This window comes from Anolis carolinensis, chromosome 4 (assembly GCF_035594765.1).
Source record: "Anolis carolinensis isolate JA03-04 chromosome 4, rAnoCar3.1.pri, whole genome shotgun sequence".
In the NCBI taxonomy this organism is placed as follows: domain Eukaryota; kingdom Metazoa; phylum Chordata; class Lepidosauria; order Squamata; family Dactyloidae; genus Anolis; species Anolis carolinensis.
In genome coordinates, this window is record NC_085844.1 from 216,348,206 (window position 1) to 216,361,672 (window position 13,467).

The window sequence follows — 13,467 nt, forward strand, 5'->3', positions numbered from 1 at the left end:
TTTAGGTACATGAAAAAACACAGCACCTTGCCTAAAACTACAGTATTTTCATGGACTTACATGAGATCCTGCAACATCATGTTTTGTTAGATAATGTTCACTACTAGTAAAAGAGGTCTTCATAGATAACTATTCCTGTACATAACAATTCTTATCATGGCTCGTATATGGATATGTGGTGGGACTGTGATAAAGTACAAAAATTCTACAACAAGGTAAAGAAGGAGATGGAAGAATTTGATTTTTGGATTATGTGACTTTTAATGTTTAAATGAACATGTTTTTAACTCTATGTTTTAATGTTATTGTGTTTTTATGATTCAATCGATTGTTTTCTTTTATTATTGTTGTGTAGGCATTGTACGCAAACACCCTATTCAGATGTGACCTTTAGGTCATGCCTATCACTTTAGAAAAAGTGAATCACCAGGCACATCAGAAATCCATCATGCTTCCTTCCTGCAGAGCACATTAAATTATCTCTCTAGCACATTTATATCTAAAATAGATCTCAGTGATGGTAGCTGTATTATTAGCCTTGAATGTTTGCCATTCTACTGGAGGTGAACTGTGATCCAGAGAACAAAGAAGAGAGATTGTTCAGCATTTAAAAGCATTTACAAGATTTTCAGCAACTCATCACTAAGAGCCACTTTCATATATGGTTTTCTTCCTTGATGGAATTCTGGTTGTGCTAAATTATAGGAGCAAACCTCTATGTGACAGGAAAAAGTCAGAACCTGGAAATAAGTAACTTTGTTCCTCATTAAAGCTAGTGCAGTCTTTCAGTGTTGGACTCCAAAAGACAAGGATTTGAATTCCTGCTCAGCCATGAAAACCCACTAGGTGACCTTGAATGAGTCACATTCTCTCAGGTGTAGAGGATACCAATGACAAACCTCTTTGGAACAAATCTTTCCAAGAAAACCCTATAATAGGATCACCATACCTCAGAGCTGACTTGGAAAGCAACAACATTAGTCATTACTCTATTTTAAGTAACAATAGTTAAGAACATTACTTTTAATCACTTAAATTATTTTCATGATGTAGCTTGGGCAGTAACAGATAACATTAGCTTTTTATATTCAAGTGTGATTTTGAGAAGGTTATTTCTAGAAAAGTTTAGTTTGGATTTCTGGAAAAGGGAGTCAATCTGTATCTGTCTTGCCCTTTGGTTCACCATTCCCAGTCTTTTTACTGTATTTGTGCTGAATCCCACATGTTCTCTCTCACCAAAATGGAAGAAGCATTTAAGTACAGAAATGAAGTTGTTTTGCACATTTAAGGTACAAACTATTCCCTGGAAATGTTCTCATACATTATTTATTTGGGTTTTTCCCCCATTGATGTTTGTTTTGCATGGAGGGCACTCTATTGCAAACATAATACACCTTGGCAGAAGGTTTCTAAAAAGCCCACAGTGTCAGTTTTTGGTACAAAGTAAGGCATTTGCCTGTTAGCTGCAGAAAGAAAGGAAGTTTAAAAAAGGGAATGTTGTACACAATGAATTTAGTGATGGATGCTTTGTGAGTTGAGTGAAAAACTCATCTCTCTTGATTACAAATTTTCTTTGAGAAATCAAACAGTGAAATCTGAAGGTATCAGCTGTTTTTATCAATTATTTTGACTTTGTGGATTCAGGTTATAGTCTCCTTCTAACATACAACAGTTTGCGCATTCACTGCATGAGGATTGGAGCAACCCAACAACAACAGGAAAAGGATGATGAATGGTGAGGAGAAGAGGGTGGAGAAACCTACGTTCTATTAGGAAGATTTAAAGCTCAGAAAAGTTACAGATTCCCCAAGATTTAGGGAGCTGCAGTCGCCAGAAGTAACGGTTCCAAGATATGAACAAAATCAGACTTTTTAATTGCTGGACAAAAATATGTGTGTAATGTTTCTAATCATTGCCAACATTGTCAGAATGATATAGAGAGATGTTCCTTCATGGTGATCTTCACTGCTACTCTTGCAAGGTAAAATTTGAAGTTGGAGTAGAAGGAATGGTGGAAGAATGGAACAGGAAAAGTTGTGCCCGCATTGGCTTTTTAACAATATAATCCTGTGCATGCCTCCTTCAAAGTAAACCCAAGTCTGCTCAATTGAGCTTACTTCCTAATAAATGTGATTGGGAATATAACTCCTGAATCAGATTTTTTTTAAAATTGTGCCAGATGTCCAGGTTGTATGTTGGCAATGGTACAGAACATCAATCAAGCTGAGAGAGCTGTCCTGGTGGGTTTGAAACAATTTGATTCAATATGATTTTGGATATTAAATGTGGTTGGCAGACTCCAGAGAAGTGACCCAAATGGTGCCTAAGAAACTTTTTCAGAGAATCTCTTCCTCAGTTTGGGAAAAATTAAAGTAAGAGCATGATACTAATTTTGTTTTGTTTTCTTTTTTGTGAATTTTGACTGAGGCAGTCCACCTTGGTTAGTACATTCATTATACCATCGATCATGGATATCTGCACAGGAACTAACAGTCCGTATTAGGAGCTGGGGACAAATGGCGGTACCAGAGGCTAATTAAAGCCATCTGTAGAAGCAATATACTCTTTGCTCAATTCATTTCCTTGACTGAAAATGACTACACGCTTACCAGTTTGGTTTTATCCATGGCTGACAAGACAGCAGTGTTGAGTTGCTCCAAAGCAGTCAGAACATGCTTATATTCTCCAAGATGTTCTGAGAAATAATCTGTAACAGGAGGGGGGAAAATGCCATCATGACATCTCAATAAAGTAGTGCAGTGTTTTGTCTTCTATTTGCTTTTTTTAAAAAATCAAAGCCCATAGGTAAATAGAAAAGTTGCTTCATTATTATTATTATTATTATTATTATTATTATTATTATTATTATTATTATTATTATCTACATCTGTTGTTTTAGTATGTAGCCAGTGGCATTAGGAACAGATCAGACATAACTCCAGTTAGACCTGGAGTTATGCAACATCCTTTCCTGACAAAATAGTGGCCATCAGCTTCAAAGGAAGAATCAACATGCACTGTAGGTAATTATGAGATAATTTGCAAAGATAGAGGGAAAGTTAATGACCTACTTACCACAAAACTTTTCCGTCTCTAAATTGCTGCAATAAACAGGGAAAAACATAATATGAGATGGTGAGTTTAAATCTGAAGAGAAACTGCTGCTAAAAGTGGCTATTACTAGATTAAATCTCCATTAAATCTTCACTTGAAATGATGCTAAAATTGGCCTATCTGGGAGTAAACAACATTCACTAAGAGTTTCCATAACAAATTCTAGTGTGTTGTCTTCAAAGGCTGGCATTTTTCTTTATATCCACACTTCTCTTTCCTATCAGCTGGAGCAGGGTCCTTCTAGATTTGTCAGATGACAAATCCTACAACCACAAATAGTATGGCCAACAGCCATATTGTCCAAAGGATATGGGAATTGTTCTTCAACCCATCTCGAGGGCAATAAAGTACAGGAGGCATAAATAACAACAACAACAACTTTATTTTTATATCCCGCTTCCATCTCCCCAAAGGGATTTGGGGCGGCTCACATGGGGACAAGCCAAGCAACAACATAGGTTAAAAACACAATCCATGGATTAAAACAATATAACAATATAAATACGACATAAAACACATCAAATACATTAAAACCTGGACATAAATTACTGCATATGCAGAGGGTGAACTTATGCAGAACTCTGAATAGGGCTCCTGAGTAGTATAGGGGCGATTAGGGATAAGGGTGGAGGAACAGTCACAATAAAACACCTATAGATGTGAGGAGCAGTGATAAAATGCAGTAAGAATTGTAAACAAGCTGAATATCTGGTGGGATTATTCACTCAAAGGCGCGCCAGAACATCCACATTTTTAGGTCCTTGTGGAAGATGGACAATGGAGGTGCCAGTCTGATCTCCCTGGGGAGAGAGTTCCAGAGCCGAGGGGCCACTACAGAGAAAGGCACCCATGCCGAGGGGCCACTACAGAGAAAGGCACCCATACACAGAGAAAGGCACCCATGCCCAACATAATACTACTTTTATTTATACTGGGACAGTTTTATATTTTATGTTTCGTTATCAAATCCTGATAAACCTTAACAATCTTTTCTAAGATCTCACATATATATTGACAAAAACTTCCAGTGGTTAAAATCCAATAGGGCTGCTGGCAAAGCAAAAATCTTCATTAACATACTTTTGTTGGTGGTTAGGGTGGTGGGTGAAGGTTGCTCTTTCTTGAGTGAGTGAGGGAAGGCAACCCATACTTTGTAGGTTAGGAATGGAAATAATGTTTTAAAATATAGGGGAAATGGTCAAAACCCATGATTTTTGAGTGCTAAGAAATGTCAGAAGACTCCTAAACTTACTGAAGTCGGGACGTATTCCGCACAAAATCAACATGTGGTTGGTTTATTTTTGCTGAAACAGCATCTGCATGGAAAATAAGACTTCAATGCAGAAATATTAATTCCTATGCAGACTATGCTATTTCCTGAACAGAAGGTGCTATAATTGGGAATTTATTCGGCATAAAATATGTACCTGATTAATTTGCATACAAAACAGTATTTTATGTGCCAAAAATATATGTGTGTGAATTTTGTGCAAAATAAATTCCAAATTGTTAAAAGCCTTTGGATGGATCTACTGTAGTTCCCTATCCTTTATCCACAGAAAACTATTGGATTTTTTTAAAAAAAATCTTAACTTTTAGGCTTCAAGGATTTATGAAGGCATTCTCTAAATTATACCTGACAGCTTCTATCCAGTAGATACTAAAATATATAATGTGTAATCTGAACACTCGAGCTAAGAAAACTCTGGCTCTTACTTCCCTAAGGGCACCAAGAGTACTTGGTACTTATCTAGCCCTTTTCATCTCCTGAATTTGTAACAAACATTAACCAATTAATAATTAAAATGCTGAATAATTTAACACTGAGACAAACCTTGAGGAAAATCAAACAGCTAGATCTATGCCCTGTGCTCTAAAATAGAATACCAGTAGAATCTAGAACAGGAACACTGTGTTCAAATGAGAAGAAGGTTGAACCAGAATTGTCACTATTAAGACAAGCCAGTTTACCGAAGCATCAGATTAGCCCCCACGTTAACTTCATTCTGAAAAAATCTGAAAACCTGTTTTATTTCAAGCCACTTTGACTAGATGAACAGTTCTTTGAGTCCCCATTTTTATCTATCCTAGCCATCTGACCCATGCTAACAGTATCCTTTATATATTGCACAGCTATAACCTCATTCATCTCCCCAAAGGCTAAAGTAGGAAGTGCCAACTATGTCGTCCTTGGTCATTAACTATGTTTTTATCCTGTGATGTGGTGTTTTATACTTGCTGATGAATGCATTGTTATGTTTTGAATGCATAGTATATTGTTTGTATTATGAATTCATATCCCCAAAGATTTCCTGGACAGTTTGCGTTGAAAACACCAGCATTACTCTTAAGAACTTCAGACACATTTAAGCTACTTTGTACAAATGTTTCCATCTGATTGTACTTCTCCTGTGGATTTCTTGGAGGCCATGATATATACAAAATGTGTTGTTAATCATAATAATAATATTTATCTATTTATTATTTATTTATTGCATTTATATCCCATTCTTCTCACCCTGAAGGAGATAATAATAATAATATAAATAATAACAATAATAGGGTTGTTGTATGTCTTTCGGGCTGTGTGGCCATGTTCCAGAAGTGTTCCATGGCCACACAGCCCGAAAGACATACAACAACCCTGTGATCCCGGCCATGAAAGCCTTCGACAACACAATAACAATAATGACAATAACATAACATTTTCATTGTAAATGTGCTTCACCTACATTATCACAATATGATGTTAACTACCATTCTGTAAGATTAGTCTATGCCACTATGACCACCTTACAAATTGATGAGCAGACAGAGAGTGAGTGTGTAAGATCACAATATACTAGTTGACCAAAAATCCCAGTAGATTATATCTTTGCACAAGAGGTTATTCACCCAACATGTGCGACCTCTTGCACAACTGGGCATTGAACTGCATTTCATAACCACATGGGAACCTGTATTCAGAATGTAACTTTTGCACTAACTGTGAAAATGCACAACCACTAGTGGAATGAAATCTGCACTTTGGTAATAATATAATCAGATACAGACTCAGGATATCCCAAAAGGCTCGGTATAAATCAGAATAAGAACTGTGCATATGACCTAGATGTTGCAGAAGCAAAGATCCTGTCCTGGAGATCCTAGTCATCATAGCAATGGTGAGGAAAGCTAGGAGTTGTACTCAGCCAAGGATACACAGTCTCATTCTTGATATGAATTTCATAATAAAGTGGAAATCTCCACCAGGAACACTCATTCAGAGTGGTCTACCATTAGGTAAAATGTGGTGGCTGCCTCAGGCAGCAGATTTTGGATGGCATAAAAGGACAGAAAAACATTATTTTCTTTGTTGTTCTTCTATTTTTACTCCCAGGTAAAAAGTCCTTGTAGGTTTGTTTAGTTTTTTGCCTCACATAAGAAAGTAACTTAGCTGGCTTTAGTTGTTTTAAAACATAGCTTGGCGTGTGTGTGGCTGATTCCATTTGTTATTCTGCCTCAGGCAGAGCTTGGAAAAATCTTTTTTCTAACTATAGCTCATAGAATTCTCCAGCAGCCAGCATAGTTCTTCTTCACTGAGGAAAACAAAAGATACAGTAGCTTCTGAAAACACACACACACATATATAACATCTGGTGGGCCTCTATAGTCCTATGAATTCTGAATTGAGTGCACACTAATCTCTTGACTATATGCATGGGAGATGGGGATAGATGTTGGATCGATGCTTTGTATTTACCAGTCACAGATATGAGATAGGTAAAGCTTAATCTACTTCCAGGAATCTGCCCATCTTGACACCAAAGAGCTAAATGGAAAATGGAAGAAGTAGCATTGCTTTTTTTGTTTCGCATTATTTACTACACGTATAGCCCAACTCTACTGTCAGGAGCTCACGAGAGTGACATGCCCCCACCCTACTCCTTAATATTTCTGCTATAACAAGCCAACCAAGTATGATGCAGTTTAGGTCAAGAGAAAGTGAAAGTCTCGAGGTCACCCATTGAGTTTTGATGGTCAAATGGAAATCTGAACCTGGGTCTACCCAAATTGTGCCTAATCACTACAACACCACATTAGTTATAAGAAGCTTTGAGAAGACAATAGATTACCCTAAACCAAACAATTGAAATTGCCTCTGGGAGAAGTTTCAGCAGTGGCAGCAGCAGCGAGAAGCCTCCATTTCAGTGATGTTGTAACTCTGCCCCAGGATAGGATTCAGCACCTTGGATAGCTCTTTTAAAATCAAGCCAGACTGCATTTTAGATGAACTATCCAAAGTGCTGAACCTTATTCCCAAAATAGGTTCAGCAGTTTCCAGGGCTCCTCTAATGGCTAGACTAAAACCTGGAGCCATCCCACTGACACGGATGCCACTGCTGGGTTTCAGGATAAAAAGTCAAACTGTTTTGCTTTTCTGTTGCTATTTATTTCCTTAACTATAATGCTTTGCCAACAATGATTACTGTGGAATCCAAGGAGAGGCAGAAGGTTCATCTGATGTGGCTCTCTGTGGGGGTATGAAAAGAAGAAAATATAATGAATGATGGATCTAAAATATTCATCTTCCCAGATGTCAGCTCTTTTCCCAAAGGAGAGGAAACACACTAGGAAGTATGAGATCCACCCAGCCTTTCCATAATAAAATCTCAATTCTATTGTGTAGCTGGGGTTCTCCCTATGAGGACTAAATATCATCATCAGCATTTCTTCTGTTGCCAATCTGCTAGGGGAAATAAAACCAGCATGTTGCATACCCCCAGCAAAGAACGGCTCCATTGCTTTTTCTTAAAACCCATTCACACTAAATAAATCAGGCTAATGCAAAAATCCTCCCATTATAGAAATGCTGAGTGCAAAATTAATAATTGGATGAAGGTTATCATGCATCCATCTTTATGGAAGACAATTCTCTATCTGAAGGAGAGTAGGACAAGATCATGTTTAAATGCATCCCCTTTTTAAAGTGCTGCCCAGTCAATCTCTGGTTTAAAAATAAAGAGGCATCAGAAGAGAGAGCAAGAGCTTTGAAGTTGCCTATCAACATTCACCACCTGTGCAGAAAACAGAACAGGCACACAGGCCCTTGGTCCCACCTGCCCCAGCTATGAGAGATAGCTTGTATTTCTATTTAAATTCCAATAGTTATTTCAACATCTGTATCAATTCATATAAATTAGCACATGGAGATTTTATGTTTGTCTCCTCTTTTGCCCTCTTATCTGGGGATGCTTCTTCAGAAATTCTAGGGCATCTAAGCCAAGAGCATATTGGAATCTATGTCTGGTAACAACTACATTAAAAGTTGGACTAGTTCAAGATATATAGTGACCACTTGATCTGAGAAGTATACCTTAGCATCATCTCTTAAATACTTTTAACTACTTTAAATATGTATTTAACTGGCAAATCCATTTTCAATCACTGAGAGATAGACTTTCCAAACTAGTAGCCAGGAAGATGTAGTCAAGCCTATCTGATGCATTTTGCCAGGGAGCCTTCGGGGAGCTCCATGTGGGTCAGCAAAAGAGCAGTAGGTATGTGGATAAGGGTTGAGAAAGTCCACCTAGGTGGGTGGATGAAGTGAAAGAAAGGCTATTTAAAAGAATGGGAGGGAAAGAGTGGTGGAGTAGAGTCAGGAGTAAGAATTCTCTAATCTTTCTGAAGCTGAGTACTTTTGCTTTATTGTTCTTGTGTGCTTTCAAGTCATTTCCAATTTATAGTGACCTATAAATTGTGTGTCACTCTGGGACTTAGAGTGTGTGACTTGCCAAAGGTTAAGCTTAAGCAGCTGGGGGGTGGGAGGAGGAAAGGGCCTGAGGCTGTTAGGAATTGTGGGAGTTGAAGTCCAAAACCCCTGGAGGGCCCAAGTTTGTCCATGTCTGGTCTATACCATATCACCACAAGATGTGGTCCAACATATCTGGAGAGCACCTGCACAAGGAAGATTGGCATATGTGTTTATCAATTAAATATTTCTGACTTAGGATATGTGAAAGGGCATATCAGCTCTGAACTCTGGAAAGTGTGTAATTTTTGAATAGATGCAAGTTTGTGGTGGACAAAATGAGAGCATTGCCCTCAACAAAAATTCTGCCATCCGAAATGAAAGGGTTTTTTTTCTGTTTCCAAATTTTTAGCATAGTAGGAATTTAGAACCTAAAACAGGTTAGGTATCAAAAGAAAAGTAACAGGCAAATTTACCTGGGAATGATAACATAGCAACAAAGAAGAGTTCTAGGTGTGAATTATTTTCAATGTCTTATGGGATATCTTATATAAGAGAAATCTTATAAAGAGAGGCACAATACTTATTTAGAGGGATGATGTCCTCATCTATGCTACCACCCCCATACCTATATATCTCTGTGTTATAAATGTGAGTCTTATCTCTCTGACCTTTTCTAGAAATCTCAATCTCAGAAAAATCTACTGCCAGTATGATATACACAGAAATTGAGTCCCACTGGATTGGCTCAAAACCCATTTCTTTAATCAATCTGGTTGTGAAGACTGCTCATCTTACAGGTGTCAGCATCAAATAGCTAATCTCTAGGGACACTTTAATTTTACATCAGGCAAGGGCAATGAAGCCACCAAAAACACACTGCCCTGCCTTCCTGGGGATATAAGCAGGCTTCCAACTCAAGACACTCACTTGGAATTATCTTAATTGCATAAACAGGTTGCATACATTCCTCTTCTTTCAGCAGCTCCCAATGGAGCTAGCTATCTCTCAACATCCCCTTATTCCTCATGTATCTTCCATTACTTTTCCCTTTTGTTGTTAAAGATTAATTTAAGTTAATTTAATCAGTTGGGTAAAAAAATGCTCCAGGCCAAGGTTAAGGAATCATTAAGCAAAGGAGGACCTGAGGTGTGATATTTTCAGAAGATAAAGCACATTATTTCCAGGCCTGTTGGCGCCAAAGATGGGGGAATAAAAAAAAAATCCAGCTCTCAAATATGCATGGAACACCATGTGCTGTTGCCACATCCTCATCTCCAGAAGCCTGTCGAAGGAGGATGAACCATTAGAGACACACGCTTCCTCTTCCTTTTCTTTTACAAAAGAGCATTCCTAGGTACTGTTATTTTAACTAAATTTAGATCTCTATTGTGACAGACTCATATACTTCTACCAAGTCATTCTGCTTCCTCTGTCACTCTCTTCCTCCAAGGACACACTGCCTTTTGTTTCTTTGGGACCAAGGTATCCTAATGTGATCCCAGTTGAGGCTGCCACAAACATGGTGTTTGAAGGCTTTGTGTGTGTCCAAACAATAAAGTCTCTCAGTCACTTCCCATTTTTAACTGTCCACTACAGTTAGCCCTCCATATTACCTGGGCTTAGGGGCACAGGGCCCCTACAAAAGTGAAAAGCCACAAATAATAAATCAGCTTATTTCCTTTTTTTAACCAAAAAGAGCACTTCCCTAGGAAAGGTTTCCATGGCCAAGTAGGGATTTGAACCCTGGTCCCCAGAGGCATGGTCAGCTTTACCAGATTGGCTCTCAAAGTCTACATTGGGCTCACCCCCCCCCCCCAACACCAAAAAAGCCCAAACCCAAACTGTAAAAAGAGCATGAAAAATTTAGGAAATAACAAAATCTAACAAAAGCAAGTAAAAAAACCTGAAGAGGAAACATCAAACATCAGTGTAAGGCTCTTCATATTGATTGTCAATAGAAATAGAAATCCTTCTAAAACTACAGATTACAGCCATGAGAGGATGAGACTAGGCCATGGATGAGAATCATATGGTCTTCCAGATGTTGTTGGAGTGCCATGTTTAAATATCTGAAAGGATGTCACACTGAGGAGGAGGTAAACTTGGTTTTTTTGGGGGGGGGGGTTGTTTTTTTTTTGTTTGTTTGTTTGTTTGTTTTTGCTGCTCTGGAGACTTGGACACAAAGCAATGGATTCAAATTGCAAAAAAAAAAAAAAAGGTTTCCAACTAAACATTATTGTTGCTTATTTGTTCAGTCGCTTCCGACTCTTTGTGATCCCATGGACCAGGCAATGCCAGAGCTCCCTGTTGGTTGTTGCCACCTCCAGCTTCTTCAAGGTCAAGCCAGTTACTTCAAGGATACCATCCATCCATTTTGCCCTTGGTCGGCCCCTCTTCCTTTTTTCTTCCATTTTCCCCAGCATGGTCTTCTCAGGCTTTCCTGCCTTCTCATGATGTGGCCAAAGTACTTCATCTTTGCCTCTAGTATTCTTCCCTCTAGTGAGCAGTTGGGCTTTATTTCCTGGAGTATGGACTGGTTTGATCTTCTTGCAGTCCAAGGCACTCTCAGAATTTTCCTCCAACACCATAGTTCAAAAGTGTCTAAACATTAGAAAGAACTTTATGATGGCAATAGCTGTTAAGCAATGGAATATGCTGCCTCGCAGGGTTGTGGGGTCTCTTTCTTTGGATATTTTAAAGAAAAGACTAGATGGCCATATGCCAGGGGTATTTTGATTGTGTTACCTGCATGGCAGGGGTTGGATTGGGTGGGCCACATAGTCTCTTTCAACTCTATTGTTCTATGTTCTATGATTCTATCCTAACAGCTTCAGCCATCATGTCTAGTGGTGTGGGATGCTGGGAGTTGCCATTCAACAATGTTTGAAAGCCTGCACAGTCCATGATCCTCTTCAGCCATGATGCTTGCAACAAAATACACCTGGATCATCTTAAAAAATGTGTGCTGTTTCCCTCCATTTTTGGAGCAAATGTTCTTTCCTCGCCATATGGAAATTTCTGCATGAAATGGATGGTGAATCAATTTCTCACTGAAAACTCTTACTATTAATTGACTGAGATTTTCTTAATCAAGCAAGAGTCTTGCTCTGATTGCTCTGTGTGTTTGAGATCTGAACACTTAAGCAGGAGGGAAGGGCTGTAGCTAAGTATCAGCTTTGAATGCCCAAGGTCGCAATAAAATGAGGTGTAGCTGGCAAAATGCTTGCTTCAAAGAAACTCAGGGACGTTTCTGCCCATTAATAGACTAAGAATTTACTGCAGATGTATGTGTGTGACGCACAAACATACAGGCACACATACACTACAGAATCCAGAATTCAAAAATCAAAAATACTTCAGAGTTTTCCACATGGGTGGCTGAGAAAGTGACACCTTTACTTTCTGATGCTCCATTGCACACAAATTTCATTTTAGGTACAAAATTATTATTTAAAATATGACATAAAATTATGTTCAAGCTTTGTGAATAGTGTGTTTAGACCTGGGTTTCATCTCCAAGAAGATATCTCATTATGTATGTATATGCATATGTAGATATTCCAAAATCTGAAAAAACTCTAAATCCAAAACACTTTTGTCCCAAGCATTTCAAATAAGGGATATGTGTTGTCGAAGGCTTTCATGGCCGGGATCATAGGGTTGTTGTATGTCTTTCGGGCTGTGTGGCCATGTTCCAGAAGTATTATTTCCTGACCTTTCGCCTACATCTATGGCAGGCATCCTCAGAGGTTGTGAGGCATGGATAAACTAGGCAAGGAAAGGAAAAATATATATCTGTGGAGAGTCCAGGGTGTGACCAGAGTCCTTTGTCAGTTGGAAGCCAGCGTTAATGTTTCAGTTAATCATTCTAATTAGCATTGGAAAGGTTTGTCTCTTGCCTGGGGGGCATCCTTTGTTCAGTCATTAGCCGTCTTTGGGGCTCCTCTGCCCTCAGAGTGTTGCTTCCCATCTACTGTTTTGATTTTAGAGTTTTTTAATACTGGTAGTCAGATTTTGTTCATTTTCATGGTTTTCTCCTTTCTGTTGAAGTTGTCCACATGCTTGTGGATTTCAATGGCTTCTCTGTGTAGTCTGACATGATAGTTGTTGGAGTGGTCCAGCATTTCTGAGTTCTCAAATAATATACTGTGTCCAGGCTGGTTCATCAAGTGCTCTGCTATGGCTGATTTCTCTGGTTGAATGAGTCTGCAGTGCCTTTCATGTTCTTTGACTCATGTGTGGGCGCTGCGTTTGGTGGTCCCTATGTATACTTGTCCACAGCTGCATGGTATCTGGTAGAAATAAGGGATACTTTACCTGTATATATCTAATCCAAGGATGAGGCAATCTGATACAATAATGTGATAAAAAAGGGTAAGTCCATCTTGCAGTTCTTATTGAACTGAGTAGAAAGGTTACAGAAATCAGAGATTTTTCTTTCTGCAAGAATCAGAACCTGTGCACACAACTTAATATCAAACATAAATCTTCAAGGCAGCTGCTCATACATGCTTTAGAGACAGCTAGTTTGATTCCTAAATCACTTAATGTCAAAAAATAATAATTCTCAATGTGTCTGGAACATGTAGATTTCATACAGATTTCATTGTTGCCTACTA

The 13,467-nt window shown here is 38.5% G+C and overlaps 1 protein-coding gene across 1 annotated transcript in view; it reads right to left on the minus strand.

Annotated features, from left to right (window-relative positions):
* The window catches only part of necab3 (N-terminal EF-hand calcium binding protein 3), a 103,985-nt gene that overhangs the window by 34,858 nt on the left and 55,660 nt on the right, over positions 1-13,467 (minus strand). Inside the window, exons 4-5 of the mRNA XM_008109993.3 lie at positions 3,076-3,101; positions 2,610-2,707 (exon numbers count right to left, since the gene is read on the minus strand). Coding sequence (XP_008108200.2) covers positions 2,610-2,707; positions 3,076-3,101 — 124 coding nt within the window. The remainder of the gene's footprint in view (positions 1-2,609; positions 2,708-3,075; positions 3,102-13,467) is intronic.